General features: G+C 35.8%; 1 protein-coding gene across 1 annotated transcript in view; it reads left to right on the plus strand.

The window, feature by feature from the left end:
- The first annotated feature begins 4,822 nt into the window (after nt 1-4,822).
- LOC131429449 (bumetanide-sensitive sodium-(potassium)-chloride cotransporter) overlaps nt 4,823-20,630 on the plus strand; it is a 46,161-nt gene continuing 30,353 nt past the window's right edge. Inside the window, exons 1-2 of the mRNA XM_058593579.1 lie at nt 4,823-5,143; nt 12,771-13,075. Coding sequence (XP_058449562.1) covers nt 12,894-13,075 — 182 coding nt within the window. The 5' untranslated portion in view covers nt 4,823-5,143; nt 12,771-12,893. The remainder of the gene's footprint in view (nt 5,144-12,770; nt 13,076-20,630) is intronic.

Genomic DNA, 20,630 nt, shown 5'->3' on the forward strand with positions numbered 1-20,630 from the left:
ATATATATTTCCGCTCAGTCATTGCAAAAACTCAGCTATTGTTAGGTTGTTGATCAAGTTCGAAGATCAAATGGCTGTGGCTTCTGGTTCCGGAGATATAATGGTATAAGTGACGTAACCGACAAAACACGTTGATTATTACCGCTCTTATATATATAAGGGTGCCCATATTTTGGGATCACCTCTAATTTCGTAAAGCTCTAGTGCTCAAAAGTTTAAGCACCTCAAAAAAAATTTGGCAAAATTTGAGCTATATCGCACATGGGTAAGGGGGGGTGCTGCCCAGCGGTTAAAGTTTGTAAATTTTCGATCTTGAAAAAGCGCCATAGAGAAAAATTATCCGGATATTTAGTATTATCTCAAAAAAATTTTTTTTCGAAATATCGACTTTCTAATTTTGATATTTTGTCCAAGTCCCAGAAAGTCGATCTGAAAAAAAAAATTTTTCGAGATGACACCAAATCTCGACGTTTCATGCAATTCTAAGACTTTTGGCATCAACAATTTTTTTTCGATTTCGGAAATTTCAAATATTAAATGGCTAAACCGATTTTAACAAACTTAGGCTCGTTTGAAAGCTACTATTGAGCATTTGATCAAGTTCGAAGATCAAATGACTGTGACTTTTGGTTCCGGAGATATGATGGTATAAGTGACGTAACCGACAAAAAACGTTGTTTTTACCGCTTTAATATATATAAGGGTGCGAATATTTTGGGACAAACCACCCCCCCCCCCCTCCCCCCCCTCTAATTTCGTAATGCGGTGGTACTCAAAAGTTTGAGCACTTCGAAAAAAGTCCACATACAAAATTTGAGCTGAATCAGATTTTTTCTAATTCCCAGAAAGTTGATATTTACAAAAAAAAACTACAAGGATCAGCCCCATGGGGTTGTTCGAGCTATTGATGTGGAACAAGGCAACCAAAATTTCTTATGATCGATATTTTCAATTAATCATCACACTTTTGAATCCGCAAATGCACGAGAGTATGCTTAGATTGATCTTTATTAGGAACCAACACCGAACACGCGAACTAAGAATATAGACTATGTTTGTCGTGATTTGTATTTGTTTTGTAGCCGACGAAATTACATCAATAGCCCAAATGTATGCTATTATATGTTTGTACATACTTGCGATACGGATATCGATATTTAAGCTTCTCTTCGCCAAGTTTGTGTTCAAGTTTTGTATGCAAGCAGTTATTTTAATAGCGTTTCTCTTCCATTACTACCATTCTGCGATTTCGGTTGGAGTGGTTATTTCGGTTTCGGTTATCAATCGAGTTTATCTTATATAAATTAGAAATTAATCTTATACACACAAAATTTACCCAGGGGTAGTTGTCAATTTCTCAGCCGAAACGACATAACATGGAATTTTATCCGATCTTGCATGACAAAAGATCAGAGCATACCATTTAAAGCTTCAAATTGTTTTATGGCGCTTTCTGTCTTGCCGTCTAACAATAACCTACCTCTAGCATGCTACGCGTAGAACTGAAACGTTAGCTATAATTTCGCTTCTATTTATAGATTCGCGTGCTTCCAACAGCTTCGCTTTTGCATCGATTGACCAATCAGAGCGATGCTTTCCCTTTGATATATCGCTTATGCCCCGTTTACACTTCTGCTGGCTGCCAGCATGCTGGTGTCAGTGTACTGCCCTCTTAGGAAAAAAACTTTCAACGGTGGTCCTTCGTTGGTCTAATACTTTGGATCATTGGACCACAGTTGAACGTTTTTTCCTAAGAGGGCAGTACACTGACGCCAGCATGCTGGCAGCCAGCAGAAGTGTAAACGGGGCATTACTCCTTCAAAACCGTCGACTAAGGCAGGGAAATCCGGTATGCCGGAGATTTTTTGCAGACAAAATAGGACACTACTAGCTATTAATCAACATTTCAATGATGTACAATTAAAAATACATGGCTATGAACATTCATATCAATAGGTAGAAATATTTCCAATCAAATGGTGACATAATATTAATAATTGATACAAAATTGACTGAGCTGTAATTGTTCAAAACCTGACCACATTTCTACGTGTATTTTACTTGAGTTTCTAATTTGCATCCCTATATAGAAAACAAAAATGTGTTCCACATTAAAAAATTTTTCGAGATGACACTAAATCTCGACGGTTCATGCAATTCTAAGATTTTTGGCATCCAAATTTGTTTTTCGATTTTGAAAATTTCATGGTGATTTTTCAAGATATATGAAAATTCCACTAAGGGGTTTTTTTAGCATCACTCTTCTCATACAAATAGGCAACGCAAATAACAAGCACTAGGTTGGAAAAATGATGCTAACTGTGTGACATATACACTGAAGCATGCTTTTGTGAACTACTCGAATCAATCTGAATCAATTGGTGTCCAAATTAGTATCCGAAATTATTTAATAAAAGTATGAAATATATTTTCATGAGACTGTTATGAAACAAAAGAAACACTAGGTGGATTAAGAAGGGTTTTTTTCAATTAGGTCCGACTTCCGGTTCAAGAGATACACGGTGATTAGTGTAAAAATTTCACATAAATTTATTTCAGTTTTACCGGTATTCGGTTTTCGATCCCGGAAGATACCCAAATATTTCATGTGGAACGCACTTCGATTTCTCTAAAATGGCTAGGCGAATTTAACTGACACCGATTTCCGAATTCCGCTTCCAAAAGTATCGGGAATAGAGAAGCTGCAAGAAGGCCAGAACGAATTTAATAAACAAAAATTCAAATTAAAATATACTTATAGTCCCATTCGAAATTTGTGAATTTTATCCGATTCCGACTTTCAATTTTGAAATTACGGAGTGATGAGTTTTCAAAATTCAAACCGTCAAAGAATATGACGATTCCAAAAAATGTTCAAAGTTGGTCTCAAAACTATTTCAATTTATTTCTCATACTAATTCATGGACAAACGAACTATTTTTGGCTATGCTGGTCTCTGAATACTGTTTCTAGAAATACCATAAATATTGACAAAAACTTTGAAGAGGAACCCACTTCTACATCTCAATAAATGCTTAATCGATTGTCACACGTTTAGATTAAAAGGAATAATTTTAAGGTTTCATACAATTTCTATCTTCGATTTATTTGTACAGCAATTTCAAAATTCTAATTACAATCTATTTAAAACGACGGTCATTGAAATAATTTCATGAAAACAAAATACAATAATATTCACGCGAAAAACACATGCTGATTCCTCCGAAAAAATACATTGGATTCATAGGAAATGTTTGTAAGACTTTTGAAAATATTCGTTGTAGTGTTTCAATATTTCCTGTTCAATTTATCTTAACATAATTTACCCGACTGAAAGGGAGTTTTTCCTGGGATCTTAAGACCATTAGTTCGAACCTATGTTTGTGAAAATAGGTCCAGCCATTTTCTAACAGTGAGTGAATTCCATTTTGGAGTATATGACAACTATTTCCGCTGCTTCAGGTATAAAAAACCGGGAACCAGGATAGCTGTAATCGGTTTATTTAACCTTTCACTGACAACGACTACCTATTGAAATAGTTTTAAAGTTTAGAAATTTTGTTCCGTTTTTTGCTACGTCGCTTTGAGCGACTTTATAAAATTTTCATCACTCTTCACCTTTTAACTCCGGAACAGGAAATCGAATCGGAATGAAATTTAGAAGTTTTGTGTGAGATGATAAGATCGTTCAATTTGTAAAAATTTTTCTTGCCATCTCTGAGGAAAGTGATTGAGTAGTATGAAAATTAAATGTTTTCACTAATCACCCTGTAATTTCCAGTTCCGGAAATTGGATTCGAATGAAATTCAGTAGCTTTGTATGGGACTTTAAGATCTTTCATTTGAATTCAAGTTTGTTAAAAGTGGTCCAGCCATCTCCGAGAAAATTGAGTGAACAAAAATATTTCATACATGCATACACACATTCAGACATTTTGCGTACTCGACGAGCTGAGGTATATGACACTCGGCCCTACGGGCCTCTATTTAAAAGTCAGTTTATACAGTGATTGCAGAACCTTCCCATATGAGAAAGGCAAAAAGTCGTTTCACTCCACTTTTCCCTATAATAAAAAAGTTCGGTTTATCGGGTACTTCATTTATACTATGGTATCACTAAAAAGGAAAGTATCAGCCTTTTGATCAATGACCCTATAAAAACTCAATCGACTCCTAGATAGTTTAAATCGGTAGAGCCGATCTCGAAGAGTTTATAATGAAGAAAGACAAAAAGCGTTGCATTTTTCGACACTTTCATGTTTCGAAGCTTTGGAACACATTTTCTACCTTAAATATAAAATCAATTTAGTTAAATCCGATGAGGTAAATTTATATCATTTTTTTTTTTGTTATTAAAGTTGATTTATCCCGATATATTTTATTGAAATTTAACTATTTTTCTCGTGACATGAGTTCCCGAGCTCATTAAATATGCTCCTATCATCTACGTATCGGAATGTCACGAGGCTGTCTTCTATAAATCCATCCTGTCTCGGTACGTGAATTATTAATCCTAACATTTACTTTCCCATTTACAAAGTAATTTTTGTGCGGCTGGTGTCCGTTCTCGTGACATCATCTATCATCACGAGCGAATGCCGATTTCTCCGCTCAGCTTCGTAGATATTTTCCGAACGTTCGATCGTGCTGGAAACGCTACGCGGGAGCCCTAACGTACAACTACAATCGCCACCCACATTTCAAAGTGCGCTACCGAACAATAAGTAAGTTGGCGCAGCCACGAAAAAAATTACTTAGCGCTAATTTACACCCCAATCCAAACGGCAACGCGTTTCTATATATATGACAGGAGGGCGCAAACAGCGCTTTTCATAGTTGACAGGTCGCGATGGTCGGTAGTTTGAGCTGTCGGTAGCATCAACCAAAGTTGGCTGAGGGTGGCCCGCATCGCAGCGCAACAGTGATTTAAACGGTCAGTGTGAGACGAACCAAAGTGAAACACGATTCGATCTGTTCAGAATTCGATATCTAAAAGCTATGAGAAAAATTAGAACCAAATCAACGGTGAACAAAGTGAAAGTTTATTTCAATAAAAAGTCTATGTGGACGTTAATTTCTATATGAATTGATGTGAGTTCGGATGAAACGTGATAGTTTTGTGATGGACATGGAAATCAACTAGGTGCTTAAAAGATTTCTATAATAAGTAACCTTTAACCGTGTTTGTTTTTTCAAAAATTCTTTCGTTTCAAGTTACATGTTTTTATGCATCAATTGCTTAGGTCGATGGTTCACGAAGAAATGGACTAGTTTCGTGAATCAGATATGATAGTACCCAGATCTGAAAGAATTATTAGTGTCAATGGTGTCATAACACTAGCAATAAAATTTTCCTGAATACTCAGAATGTCAAGCTGCGCATTAATATTAAGATTACTAGACATACCACTATATCAGCTTCTTTGCTCGTTGTAGATATGAGTTACAAAGGGAACCCAAGCAATCACATTTGTTTCGTTCTAAGCAAAATATTATACGGATAAAAATCCATTGCCGATAACATGATTAGGAAATTCTAAAAATCATGAAACGTATCTTCTCATGAGATCATACCTATTATTAATGATATGATAAGAAAAATGATTTAAATCATAAAAAATTATAGGACTGGTTCACAATAAGTAATCAGCAATAAGTATGGTCTCATGTGAAGTAATATTTCATGATTTTCAAGATTTCTCAATCATGGTACCGGCAATTGATTTGTATCCGGGTAAGACATAAAATCAAGCGACCAATTTCTAATCATAATCTAGTGTACGATTCAAATCACTGGAATTTTAAATGGTTGTAAAATTTAAATTGCAGGTATTGTTCTCAGCCGAAATTTAAATTGAACAGAATGACAATAGACATACGGCTAAAGAACGTAAACAAGGGACATTTTACGGTTGGTCGATCGCGGTCGGCGTTTTCAGCTATCGTTAGTGAAACATAAACAAGAACACCGCGCGGAAGTGTTTAATACTTTAATCGTCAATTTTGCGGTGCAATCAATTATTTTTATTGCAATTTCAAACAAACAACCGCAAGTAATTACTCGAATGCAATCCTATGCAACGCACAGTTGGCCAAGTTAGAACACATCGTGGACTAAAGTCTAACAATTATCATTTTATAAAAATGTCTAGCCATTATCATTTAAATAAAAAAAAACCTTGTCATTATGGGATACTCAGTGTTGATATAGCCAAACATACAATAATGAGCGTTAATTCATTTACGATTCCGAGGTGTGAGTAACTATTAAACATGACTGTGTTTCAAACAGGCTTGTTGATAGATTTAGGAATTCATTGCGAACATACGAATGCACACAACCTAGGTAACCATTAAGCAGGGATAAATGTAATGTGATTTTGTAGCTTGGGTTACTGATTTTAGAGCAAAGAAAACAGAAATGAAAATAGATCGATAGTTTGGTATACTTTGTGAGTGTCAGCTTTTGATATAAGGTCACAACGAAGAAAACAAAAAATATAACTAAAGAGTGTTTGCAATATGGAATTATGAATATGTATATTTTGGCCAAAAATTTAGTTTCAGTTGGACGATCAATTCATGACAATCAATTTTTGAATATGATATCAAAAATATGACCACCTCGACTCTTCTGTACGAACACCATCCATTGGGTTCAATTTTTGACCACTTTTTCCACAAATGGGGCTGTATTCCACTGATAACATGCTTAATATTGTCATCCTAAGCATCCAAAGTGTTGGGCTTGTATGCATAAACCAGTGACTTATCATAGCTCCACAGCTTTTCTGGCTCGAAGAAGTAAATGACCTTCAGATTAAACCTTCAATAATTGAAACAAAAAAAAGATAATCAAGGAAGTCAGATCACACAATCTTAGCGGTCAAATGATGAGGTCAAAACGTGAGATGACATTATCACCGAAGACAGTCTTTGATTAATAAATCGATTCGCCCGAACTATGGGCCCATCCTGTTGAAACCTTTTACAAAGTGTGCAAAGTGTACCCATACCCTGCCAGCTTGGAGCGAAATTCATTTTCAGTTCAGCAACGCCATCGCACGGCATCACATTGAACATATCATGTCAATTGTTTGGATGCACAGTGCTGCTATTTTCGCGCTCACGAATTTGACATTTCTCTCACCTACTTGTATGTACAAGATTTGATGCCTTGCTCGCAAAAAAGGATGTTACCAACGATTTGTCCCGGAAATATGAGAGCTGGATATTTTGTTAATATGTCGTCTTTGGTGTACGTGTAACACAGAGAATGTCACAAGTTTTTTGATTTTTAATTCTGATTGAATTGAATTGCGAGATTAACACATATGGGAATCGTTTGAAAATTGCTTCTAGTGTTAACGTTCCGAAACGAACTAGAACTTTTCGAAAACTTGAAATTAGCAGCAAAGAACCCCTTGCTTTCAAAGTGCAGAAAATTTTAAATTAAATCGAATTTAGAGATTTTTAAATACATTAACTGAACAAAATAATTCATATACAAAATGTTTTTTTTTATAATTAGTATTTTTGTAATAAGAAATAAAAAACAAAATATTTTTTTTTTTCATTTTACCGAACAGAAACGTTTTGTTTTCGATGTCGAAAATCTCGTCTGGTGTGCGAATTTTCTTCAGATGTCCCCATCTAGTATCGGCCCGCACAATTTTCTTTTAGTTTTTTCAGCATCCGCTGCAGCATTTTCGCTTCTCGTTTAAGTTGTGTAGCTCCCTTTGCAGTTTCTTTTTTCATTTTTTGACTTTATCTCGTTCAAATTTCTTCCTAATAGCAAAAGCTTTCGTAGCTGCTAACGCAATTTTTCTATCACGGATGAAACCATCAAAACTGCGACTCCTATGGACTTGTTTGCAGGGCTCAACATTTGGATTCGTGTGCCTTTAAACTTAAATTTGGAAAAAAATTAACTTCTACGATAATTGCATTCCGATTTTAAACAACTCCGTAGATTTTAAAAACAAATGGCTGCCTCGTTCGTATTGTTTGCGTATTGTTGCGGTAATCGTTATAATTTGTCCATTGTTAGAGATTGATAGGTGCATTATACTCTCAGAATGATTAAAGGGTAATTTACAATCTTGGAAAAACGGCCATTATTGCAAAACGCAAACTCAGTTTTCCTCATAGTCTTTGAGCGGAAGTTCAAAAGAGAAATATCAATTGAAGTTTCATCCCGCAGTAGCGGAGGAAACTGCTTTAGCGTTATTCATCAATGGCTGTTTTCCTGGGATTGTAAGTAGAACCTTGTTTTCATAAGGATTTTTTTATTCGGCTCTTTTGCTCTTAAGCTTAACGCGGTAGTATTTTTTTTTCCTTGGAGGAGAGGCGCTTTCGTTGTTATCTAGCTAATGGAGGGGGAGCAGTGGTTCACTATTCACGCTCCCGTCCATTCGTTCGGCATCACTGTTATTGGCGGAACATCCGTTACTTATTTGACAGGCATTGGGTAAGTTGTTAACTGCAGCCGGTGTACTTTGTTCTATAGAGGATACTGATGGTTTCGTTGAAGGGAATGCTTCATTGTTGTTGGCGGCTGTCACAGGTGTACTGGGGTTGCTTGGGGTTTGTGTGAAGGAAGCACCATTGTCCTTTGGTGTGGTTGTCTCCTTGTCCAGTTTATCACATGGCTCACCGTAGTGAACAGCTTTTTGGCAATATTGACATGTGGCCATCTGATTGTCATAGGTAACAAGTGATTTGCACGGAATTCTTGTATCCTGACCGAAAGTCACATTAGAAGGTATAGCCCTCTTCAAGCGGACACTAACCATCAAATTCTGTTCAACACTTGCGCCATCTTTCTTACAAATTTAATTTACTCTTTCTTCAAATCATTGTCGTTTTTTAACACCGCCCGTGTTTTTTGGAGTATGCCCTTTCATACTCTTTCATAATATTGGGCGAAGCTCTGAAGAGTTTGGCAGGTTTGCCTCGATCGACACAACAACTACATCGTTTACTTAGTAATACTCCATCACCCGTTTCGCGTAATGACAAAGGAAAGGCACCAGGCGCTTCTGGAGGTATGCTTTTTCTAATATTTGCCCGCATACAGATCGCCTGCTACATTAACTACATATTGCAAATTTGTCGACTTTCTTCTTCCGGAACATCCAGGCGGGTATGTACGTAATGTAAGTCTCGTCGTCCATTACACTGCATCTCAACTGCACCAACAACTTTCGGTACAATTTCTAGACGTGGGATCTAACAACCGTATTCAGTTTGTCTTGGAGACAAACGCCTTCCTTATCTTGAAGATATGATGTCCGACCCGCTTCATTGTCTTCTGGACGAAAAAGGCGACAGAGGTTAAACAAATTTAGATTTAATAAAAAGTCTTTTGGTCCATAGGCTGCTATTGAATTTTATTCCGATTCGTCTTCCGGTTCCGAATTTACTAGGTGTAGTGTGTTTAAAATTTAAAAGTTGCCTTTCTCATATCTCAATCTCCAATCTCCGTGGAAACCGTAGGACAGAATTTAATATACAGGGTCCGGCACTCGAAGTGTAACCAATTAAAAAGGCCATAAATTCAGTTTGGAAAATTACTTTTACTTAATTCAAAGTACAAAATGTGTAAAAATAATACAAAATTCAGAATCAATTCACTTTTGCTCGATATGACCACTTTTTACCTTGACTATAGCCTTGAGACGGTCAAAAAACGAATCGCAAGCTGCCCGAATGTGACTTGCAGGTGTATTTTGGCCCACTCGCGGACAATAACTTTTTTCAGCGCCTCGAGACTGGTGTATCTTTTAGTTCGGACTTTGCTCTCCAAAATGGCCCAAAGAGAATAATCCATTGGATTCGCATCTGGTGAATTCGAGAGCCATTGTGTGGACGTGATGAAGTTCGGAACGTTGTTTTTCAGCCATTCTTGGTTCACTCGAGCTTTGTGAGACGGTGCCGAGTCCTGCTGAAACGTCCATGGTCTGCCACCGAGATGTTTGTCTGCCCACGGCTTCAAAGCAACCTCCAGAATACTTTCCCGATAATATGTCGCATTTACCTTGACGCCAGGCTCGAAGGTCTGAAGTTGGTTACACTTCGAGTGCCGGACCCTGTATCATTCGAATCTGTTCGTCCAGAAACGCAGAATGTCGGAGTATATGTATGTGTTTACGTGTGTGTATGCACGGGTGTGAGGCCCAAGAGTTCTGCTTCGATTGATTTGAAAAATTTATACAACATTCTTGAAAAGTTTTATTATAACAAAATACAAAGAAAAAATACGAAATTTTCTAAATTATTAGACCCTACACGTCCCCTTGAAAGTATAAATAATTTTTTTAGAATATATGGACAATAAACTTCAAACACGTTTTTCTCGAAAGCACGTTTTGAAATTCCGTGTCCACCGTCATTCAAAAACTACTACACCAATTTATTTCAAGTTTAGCACACACTTTTTACTTATAAAACACCCAACGTTTTGGGTAGGTTTTGCAGCTACAAAATGGTGAAGTTTTTCGCGAAAAATCGCAGTTTCGATTTGAAACATCCTCCAAAAATTAAAACAAATAAAAAATTTTCAAATAAAAACGCAGGGGTCTAGAAACACATTTACTACAACTATGTAACATTCTGGTATCTCTCGTTCAGCACAGTACGTTCGAACTCGTTCCAATTTGAAATATTCGCATATGCCTACATCTAATTTTGCCCAACGCTATGGCAAAAGAGCTGAATCTTTTCCTAAAGTTGTTGCTTCGGAGGATGAAATTTTGAGTATAAATGGGAACAATACGTTTGATTCTGGAGTAAGCTATTTTGGCGAGGAACTGAGATCGAAACGCAAAACATCCAAGAAGAAATTTCGTACCGGCTATATCCAAAGATCGATTCAAAGATAATTTATCTTACATTATCAAATTTTTGCATGCACTGTTACATTGGTACAGTGTCCAGAAGAAAAAAAAATTAATGCAACCTGTACATTTTTTAGTTCATGAATCAGAACTAATTGGCTCTAGTGGCACGTTCCCTTAGTTATTTGGAGATTTGTACATTCTATATGGGATAGACCCGACTTGATATTTTTTCCAAATTTTTTTTAACTAACCAGTAATTGGTAATTTGAAGGGGAAAAAGCTAACTTTTACCCCCAAATTTATGCTAGGTGCACATAACCATTTTCTTAAGTTTACGTTTCGTCTTCGACTCATCAGTGCGTCAGCAGATTATGCTGACGCAAACCCCCGGATCAACATAATCCGCTGAGCAGACGTAAAGTTAATGCTATTTGCAAGACACTTTTTTATTACACAAAAAGTGTAACGTCTAAACTGACGTCTCGAACGAAACAAGTTTCGGCTTACTGGCCGTACAGATTGTGGTAATTTTTGTATTTATTTTTGCGATTTTTGAAAGTTGCGTAAAAATAGACGTTATCCGTCAGGCTAACTCAAAAGTGGCCAGTACCCATATGGGACTGATATGCGAGTATGGACAGTACAGTGGCAAAGCCTTGGTATTACATTCCTGTAGTGGAATTTGACCTTATGTTTCAATAGATTTCGCAGTCGATTCAGAGTGTACAGAACCATTCCATGGCTGGTGCTACGATTCTACTGATACTACGAATCCCCGAATATACGACAACTGGGTTGTAAAACCAGTGCCCTAGGCATTGAACCGCCAACCCGGGACGACAGTACAGTAAACACCGCAAATCATGATTTATGAAACGCGTGCTCGAAAATACTTCTTCGCCGACTTATTTCTCAATATTTTTCTTCGTAAAAATTACAACATGTAGTTCGAAAAGTGCTTTGTATTATGTAAACCATTTGAATTCATTTTTTTTAACGATAGCTCTAAAAATAATCACAAAAATGGTTTTTGTTTTCATATATAAAAATTGAATTGAATTTTATCCGGTTTGGGAGTAATCGATTAAAATGGGCAAAAAATTGAAAAATTTGCACTCGATCAAATCTTGAAAAATCGAGTACATAACTTTAAGTAGCCGTATAATTCTTCAATTGGGCAACTATGGTTAGCTGATGACCAAAAACTTATGACCGGATCATCGTTCCCGGTTCCCTTAAATACCGGAAAAAGTTATCGTGCTTTTCAAATCGGAAATCATTCCAATTTCTCAGGTTCGACCGATCTTCACAAATTAAGACTCAAATGCAAACTATTGTTTCCCCATAAGTAGGTGTAGAATTTTGTTCAGATCCGGTTTCCGGTTCCTGGAATACAGGGTGAAGTATGCATGAAATGGCAACCCATCATTTAGAGTGATAATGCCATTAACGGAAATTTCATTCTAAATTTGGTTCATGACTATTTCAATTCAATATTTGCTGGTCAAACGAACCGATTTCAGCTGTATTGGTTTTTAAAAAAACTTTCATTAAACGATTGTTTTACATGAAACGAAAACGCACATAGTCTAAATATTCATTTTAATACATCAATCTAAGCCAGTTAAACGAAACCATTTGGCACTTATTTATGACGACTGTGAATCTTCTGGAATCACTTTTCAATAATGACCAAATCGATTTTCAATAAAGTATTGATGTGATGTAGGATGTCGAGAAAGTTGAAACAAATACCATTATCAACCCATTATATTTTATATGCATGAGGATGCAATTGAAAACAAGTTTAATATTAATAATAATTCGCTGAGCTGTGGTTCAGCATATTGAAACCAATTATCGATCTTATTAAGAATTTATCACCGCTGTTCATTTTTTAATAAACTGCCGTACATTTCACCCCCCTAGGCATGATGTCTCCCATTAGTTGAATGTCAGCCCAACATCATCACCAAATCAACAAGATTAATCAATCAATCAATCAATCGATCGATCCAAGCACAGTCACATCACAGCACTTAACAAATCACGATGAAGTTGGATCGGTTCTCGATAATTCGCCTCAGCAATCGCATTCTGGGAAACCGCAGGAACAATAACCAGCACACGGCAACTTTCTCCATCAGCGGCAATGACAATGGGGCGGCGGTGGACATCGACGACCGCACTGTCTCTTCGACAGATTCCGAGTTCAGTGGCTACCATCTGACCAGGTGAGTGATTCATGCCTAGCTGTTTTCAATTATTAGTAAGGAAAAATGTGCACCGTGTGCACTTATTAATACGCATATGAAGTGATGTTCTAGGCGATTCGAAACAAACAACGATTGCATAATTCGATAATTCAAGAATATATGTCTTCTATTCCGAAACGAACAGTGAATCAACTGTTAAATATCTTTATGGAAGAAAATTCTAATCACTGCAGTAAACATAGAAAGAAATGTTTTCTCATTCATATAGTATTAGTACTCGTTAATCGTTCGACAGTAAATTGAAAATTAATGGCTGGATTATTGGTCGTTATCCGCGCAAAACATGAACTAAATCGAAAGTAGAATGTAAACCAGATCGCAGTAGTCTTTTTCTCGTGGAACTGCTGGAAGCAAGTAGAAGTAAACAAAGGAGCAATAAGTAATACGAAGCGTTTGGTAATATTTATTCTTCCTGTGAAAAAGTGTCAGAAATTCCATAAATTATTTCATCCCTAATGCCACTGTCTATATCGTTTGGATATACCAGTACCTCACGAGTGTGTGAAGAGTTCCAGAATGTATCATTATTCGAAGATACTATCGATTAAGTAGCGGATATTAATGCAGTGTTCCGATCGACGATGTTCAACTAAGAATCCAAAGTAGACCAAATTATCGCAAATTATCGGAAAATCCCAAATAATGTCCGAAGAAAGTATAGTCGGGTGAGATTTGATCTTTTTAATTGATACTTTTGATTTGTTCGCTAGTTTATTCATTCCTTTACTAATTACTTACCTACTGAGATGTTTTGAACTGAGTACTATTGCATGACGAAGCTTACGTTTGACTATGGAAATAAAGAATACACAATGCATAGATTTCGAGGATTCGAACTGCTAGAATAAATCGATCACGATTAATTTAATGTTCCCAAAAGATATATGATTTAAGATCGTGAAGAAAATTACCGCATTGCAACAGCATAAGATCATTGAAATCCAAAACAAACATTGCACCATAAAAACTGGTACATTGTGCAACGAGGGTATTCGATCGGTCACAAATGCGTTCAGAGCCGGAATGAAGGCCAGATATCACTATTATATGCATTCTACCGTGCCCAACCTAGGTGTAAACAAAAGCGATGAATTGTTATCACGTCTCAATGTAAGGGACAATGAATTAAACGCCATTGGCGATAAGGCCCATGCAAGATTTGCACAAAACTGGACAAGTTCAGTGTGAAATTGGATTTTTCGTAATATTCCTGTTACATGCCCCAACAATCGGCAACCTACAAAATGACGAAAACTCAATTCAAAGCTGTTCGTTGTGACACAATGATAAACCCGTGGAGGGTAGAATAGACGCCAGTATATTCCCGTTATCTTCGTCGATTGCCAGTAATCGGTAATGTTGCTTAACAAATTATTGTATTCCTTTGAATTTCATGACTGAATATTTCGAAAATGTTTTTTTCTAGGAAAAAGGTTTGTTTGTTTGTTTGGTTTATTAGCGACTTTAACCATGTACGGTCATTCTCCACAGTGATGGTGAACGGTTACAATGAGAAAATTTTTAGACAATCTGTTCTACTATAAAAAAACTGACTGTAAATTTTTTTAGTGACTTCTTCATTTTAAAAAAGACACTCATCACCTTAACGACAGGTATTGATTTTAATATCGAGTTGTTGAGAAGAAACTATTATTAATGTAAATTTTAAATTGTCTACGGTACTTATCCGTTAGGACACAAGTAAAATTATATCTAATGTGGCAACTTCGCATCGCTTTCCTAAATCTCGCTGCTGCTTATCACTAACTAAGGTTAATGCTCTTAATTAAGGTAAATTTATCTCACTAAGGTCAATGCATCTGACTTTGGTTACAGCAAATCTTTCTTTATATATGAATCAATGTGGTGTAGCCACATGACCAAAGCCAAAGCCGGTAAAGTAGGCCGCTGACCCGCCGTCGAAAGCAGCAGCAAGAAAACATGTAATCCAACCCTTTTTCCCAATCTGCTCAAAGCTAGTTGCTATGCGCTCGTTAAGTAGCTGACCTCCGTTGGAAAATTTGATATTATTGCGAGGTAACGCATTCCAAGTCGTTCAATGAATTTCATTCCGGTTCCGGAACTACAAGATAAAGTGTGTTGAAAATAGAACATTACCCGATCATATGCACATAACAAAATCACAAGTATATCAACAGTTGATATGTATAACAATTTGTGTTATTTTGAAATATTTTACAAATAAGAAACAGTTGAAAGTTAAAACTTATGATAACAATATAATAACAAAATTAGTTATGATGTTTTATTTTCATTTGCAAGACTCATGATAAAGTTCATTAATTGAAAAAATGAGTTCTTCCGTTGCTTCATATCGAAATATAATGATCAGAATTTCAAAAAACTAAAAGCAGAAACCAGATCACTAAATAAATTATTCATTTAATAAAAAAAATTATTCAACAATTTTGGATGGAAACGATGCTAAAAGTTGGCTGTAATATAGTTTTTCTGTGTTAAATTTGCTATCTAATTTATTACAACTTTTGTTATAAAATCCTGCTTTCGGACTTCTATAGTTCTATAAAATTCAATAATAATTGTGATACAAGCGTTTCAAAATCTGTTACGATTTTGTTCCCGCTAGAGTCTTTTTTGTTTTGATTTTTGTTATTTTAACAGCTTACCAGCCAAAAATATTTCAAAATTGGTTACAAAATATGCCTGAAACAAATTACTCCAGTTGTTATAATTCTGTTATTACCATCTGATCGGGTACACCACTAGGTTAATTAAGACAGGTTTTTCTATGCACTGAATTTTCACGGAGATATACGAACCGATTTCAAAAATCTCAAATTCGATTGAAAGCTACTGTTAGATCTTTATGGGGTGGGTAGGGTCTAACACTTTTAAAAAATCATTTATTATTTTCTTTATATTTGCTTATAGTAAAACATGTCAAGATTTTTCAGTGAAATTTTCAAGTCTATCGGAACAAAACTCTGGAAGTTATGGGCCTTTACTTTTGCTTATCTCATACTGTAGAGAAGTAAGAGCTCGGCACCCAGGCCCAAGATTTCTGCTTCGTTTGACCTAAAAACTTGACAAAACAATCTTGAAATGTTTGATTATAACAAACTATAAAGGAAAAAATATGATTTTTCGAAAATGTTAGGCCCTACGGGCTCCCTTGAGTAATAAATTGTTTCCCTTTTCGCTGAAACACGCTTTTGTGAGCTACCCGAATCAATATGAATGAATTTGTGTTAAAAATTAGTTCAAATTTCTGTCAAAATTATCTGAACGAAAAAATATGTTGAAATGAAAATGCTCGAATAGTGAAAAAAAGGCATTATCACACCACTAGGTAAATAAAGAAGTGTTCTTTTGTACTTCATATAAATTTTTAGAGTGTTCAAACGATTTTTCGCAATTCTATATTGGACACAATTTTTTTCCACTTAATAGTTTTCGAAGTACAACAATTTGAAGAAATATACATTCTCCCATTTGAAAAGCAATTTTAAGTCGTATTGGTCCCTCCATCTACGTAAAACAAATGGTTTGTCATACTGAAGATATGTGCAAGGTTCATCCGAATCGGATGTAAAGTCTGATAAGTTGTTATCCATTTCGGGAATTTGACTTTAAGAACAATTTTTTATGTATGTGACTCCAGTAAGTTGAAACGATCATGATACAAGTTTTTACTGAACCACTTTTATCTTGATAAGCGATTAATACAAAAATGCACTTTCAAGATTAGGTGGTAAAGTACTCGAGAATGTGTGAACGATTATCTCGCCTCTTTCCACAGAAAGTACTCGGGAATGTGTGAACGATTATCTCGCTTTTGTCCGCAGATAACACTACACCGCATTCAGCAAGCTTGCCGTAGTTGCTTAGTTCCTTATTTTAGGGATAAGGAGTGTATCGAAAATAAGCTATTCACAAATTTTTCTTTCAAATTATGATAAAAAACGATATTTTATTCAAACTAAAAATTGATCCTTTATTGTACGAGGTTAAACTTGAGCATAACGAAAACCGGATGAAATTTAAGTTATTCCTTCACGATTTTTCGAACTTTTGATCGAACCCTCTTCATCAAGTTCCGGATTCGCGCATTTTTTGGACGCTTGAGCCCAAATTTTTTTGAACTCCTGCATGTTCCCAGCTGCGATAACCAGTCTTCTTAAAGAACCTCTTCACGATTGCCCAGTAACGTTCGATGGGTCGAAGCTGAGGCCAATTTGGTGGATTGATAACGAAATGTATACCCTTTTCCGCAAGCCAATTGAGAGTGGTTTTGGCATAGTGAGCCGACGCCAAATCCAGCCAAACCAGTGGAGGTGTACTATGCTTCTTATATAAAGGCAGCAATTTCTCCTGGAAACACTCAGATCGATAGATTTCTGCATTTATAGTTCCGGTAGTGTGAAAAATGGTTGACCTCAAACCACAGGAACATATTGCTTGCCATACCAGTACCTTTCGACCGAGTTTCTCCACTTGAATCGACCTGTCCGCATCGCTCACATCCTCCCCAACGACGACAGTAAAGTATTGTGGACCTGGAAGGGTTTTTGAGTCCTCTTTTACATAAGTCTCATCGTTATTCAAAACGCATGCATCCGGACCCTGCAAAAGACGCGAAAACAATTTCGGGGCCCTTATTGCTGCTCGCTTCTTCTGTTCTACATTTTGCTTCGAGATTTTCTGCTTCTTGTAGATGATTTCGCATTGACATTGATTTGTTCTTCATGATTAGAAATACAACTTTCTGGTCCAGTTTCGGGTTGGAAGAACCGGGTTTTCTGCCTCTTCCTGGTAGCTCATCATAAGAATAATGTTCCCCAAACTTATTAATTATGTTTTTAACACTGGCATGATGAATTCCAAACCTCTTCGCCAATTTTCGCATAGTAATACCCTTCTCACTTAGCTTTGTGTCCAGAACTTCCTTTTCAATACGCGACGTTTTGAAAACGCGGAATTTCAGCCGCACAAACAAGTAAAGAATCGAAAGCTGACAGCCAAACGCACAGCATGCTGCGATCTGAGCATAAAAAACCATCACAAATACATGCGTTCAACACAAATGTATGTGGATAGCTTATTTTAGATACACTCCTTATTTAACATACAACTAGTTAAGAGCTATTCCTTTAACATTCCTAATATCAAGAGGGTAAAAAATTACGGGATAAAAGTAGTTGAAACGCTGATTTTGACTGACTATATCTCAGCTGTTTTTAAACCGATTTCAAAAATTTGATCACCATTAGAAACGTAAATTCAATAAAAATATGTATGTAATGTATTGAGGGTAATGGATAATAAAGTTGCAAATTCAAAGTTATCTTAATAAGTGTAAACCAAAGTTTTTTGAAATATAGTTGGAACGCTTACTTTGGTGGCAAGAATATCTTAGATATTAGCAGTCCGATGTTAAAAATTGTAGAAATGTTAAACAAGTCCCTGTTTACTAAGACATCTCTTGGAAAAAAATCCGGAATTATTAACTGAATACCGGGACGATTTTTACCGCTAAGGAATTCATTTCATTACCGTTTACGTTCGAATCAATCACACTTCCAAACATTGTAGATGCATAATAACAACGCAAGTCCAACTTTAAACCATCTGGAACAGATTTAAGTTGTTATAAAAATCGTTTCGATATCATTTGTTATTTGTCTTGTTTTTCGTTGATTTTATATCATCTTGCTTGTTTACGTCCGTATCGACTTTTCGACGAACACATACTTGCGAATGAATGCGAACAAGCCATTCTTGTTTTCACTCGAATGTGTACCAACGCAATTCCTGTGCAAAAGAAGGATCGGCTTCGCAGGTAATTTTTTAGGAAGATTCCAAGCATAAAAAAAATTAGAGGGTTGTATTCAAGTCACGACCGAGCACAATAACATTAAAAATGAAACGTTTCTAGGGTCTTCATAATAAATACAAAAATAAAGATGATAATGATGATGATCCACTAAACTTCACTACACTTCAAAGTTACTTGAAAGCTCAATTTTAGATACAAACAACCTAAAGATTTAAACCTGAACAAAAGAAACTATTTTATTTTATGATGATAATTTTCGAGAAACGTACAAACTTATTAATTTGATTTGATTTATATCGTTTATTTATTACCATTATCAACCTAACAATGGTCGTTCACTGGGTGGACTTATTAAATTTATAAACAGATAATCGATCCAAGAGAATGTTGTACCAGTAATCTCAATAATGGTGTAATTTTATTAATCCTTCAAAATCGTCGATAATCTTCGAAAAGTGTCGGTAAATATTATGGAAACAATACGAGGAAGAAAACATGTGAAACAGTCCCCATAAAATATTTAGTTACTTACATTGATGTTATTAACACATGAATGAACATTGTAATAGTTACAACGCGTGTAGCCATCAGACGCTTATTGTTTTGAAGCAAATAATAATTGAACTGAAACTGGCGGTTAACCAAATTCCACGAGGGTTCCTATTCAAACGATACATGTAAAATCGCAGGTAAATAGCAGTTTATCTTTGATAGTATATGATATTGCATCTAATTGTACTGTATATGTGAACCTGTGGAACTCAATTTTACTACTAAAGCGAGGAGGCCGCTTTTAGATAAGTTTCAGAATTTAATTATGAATCTTTTGAAGCGTTTTATTCCTGGTGGGACAACAACTTGTTCAGTCACATTGTCACGTTTTGTTCGTATGCACGGAGAACCCTTCGATCATAAAATTGCGATATCGCAGTTTTTGATTTTTGCGATAGTTGATTTAACTAATTTCTTTTTGATTCAACCAATATCGTTTTTGATTTGTATATATTCAAGTAGTTGAAAAATATGTTGTTTTGAATGCTGTCAACTGCCGGAGACTTTTGAAAGCAAAACAATAATCGCAATGCCAAATCAAAAACTTTTTTAGTTGAAATCTGTTCGCGTCGCTTCAAAATGTCAATGAAAACAACATCGATGATTAAAGCGTTTGGTGAAATTGTGTCCATTCGATTTGAGAAATTTATGATTCCATAACAAGTGTTTTACAGCGGTGTTGTGATAAAGTTAATTTTTAGAGTGTTCAAACGATTTTTCGCAATTCTATATTGGACACAATTTTTTTCCACTTAATAGTTTTCGAAGTACAACAATTTGAAGAAATATACATTCTCCCATTTGAAAAGCAATTTTAAGTCGTATTGGTCCCTCCATCTACGTAAAACAAATGGTTTGTCATACTGAAGATATGTGCAAGGTTCATCCGAATCGGATGTAAAGTCTGATAAGTTGTTATCCATTTCGGGAATTTGACTTTAAGAACAATTTTTTATGTATGTGACTCCAGTAAGTTGAAACGATCATGATACAAGTTTTTACTGAACCACTTTTATCTTGATAAGCGATTAATACAAAAATGCACTTTCAAGATTAGGTGGTAAAGTACTCGAGAATGTGTGAACGATTATCTCGCCTCTTTCCACAGAAAGTACTCGGGAATGTGTGAACGATTATCTTGCT

Source organism: Malaya genurostris, chromosome 2, assembly GCF_030247185.1.
Source record: "Malaya genurostris strain Urasoe2022 chromosome 2, Malgen_1.1, whole genome shotgun sequence".
Taxonomy (NCBI): domain Eukaryota; kingdom Metazoa; phylum Arthropoda; class Insecta; order Diptera; family Culicidae; genus Malaya; species Malaya genurostris.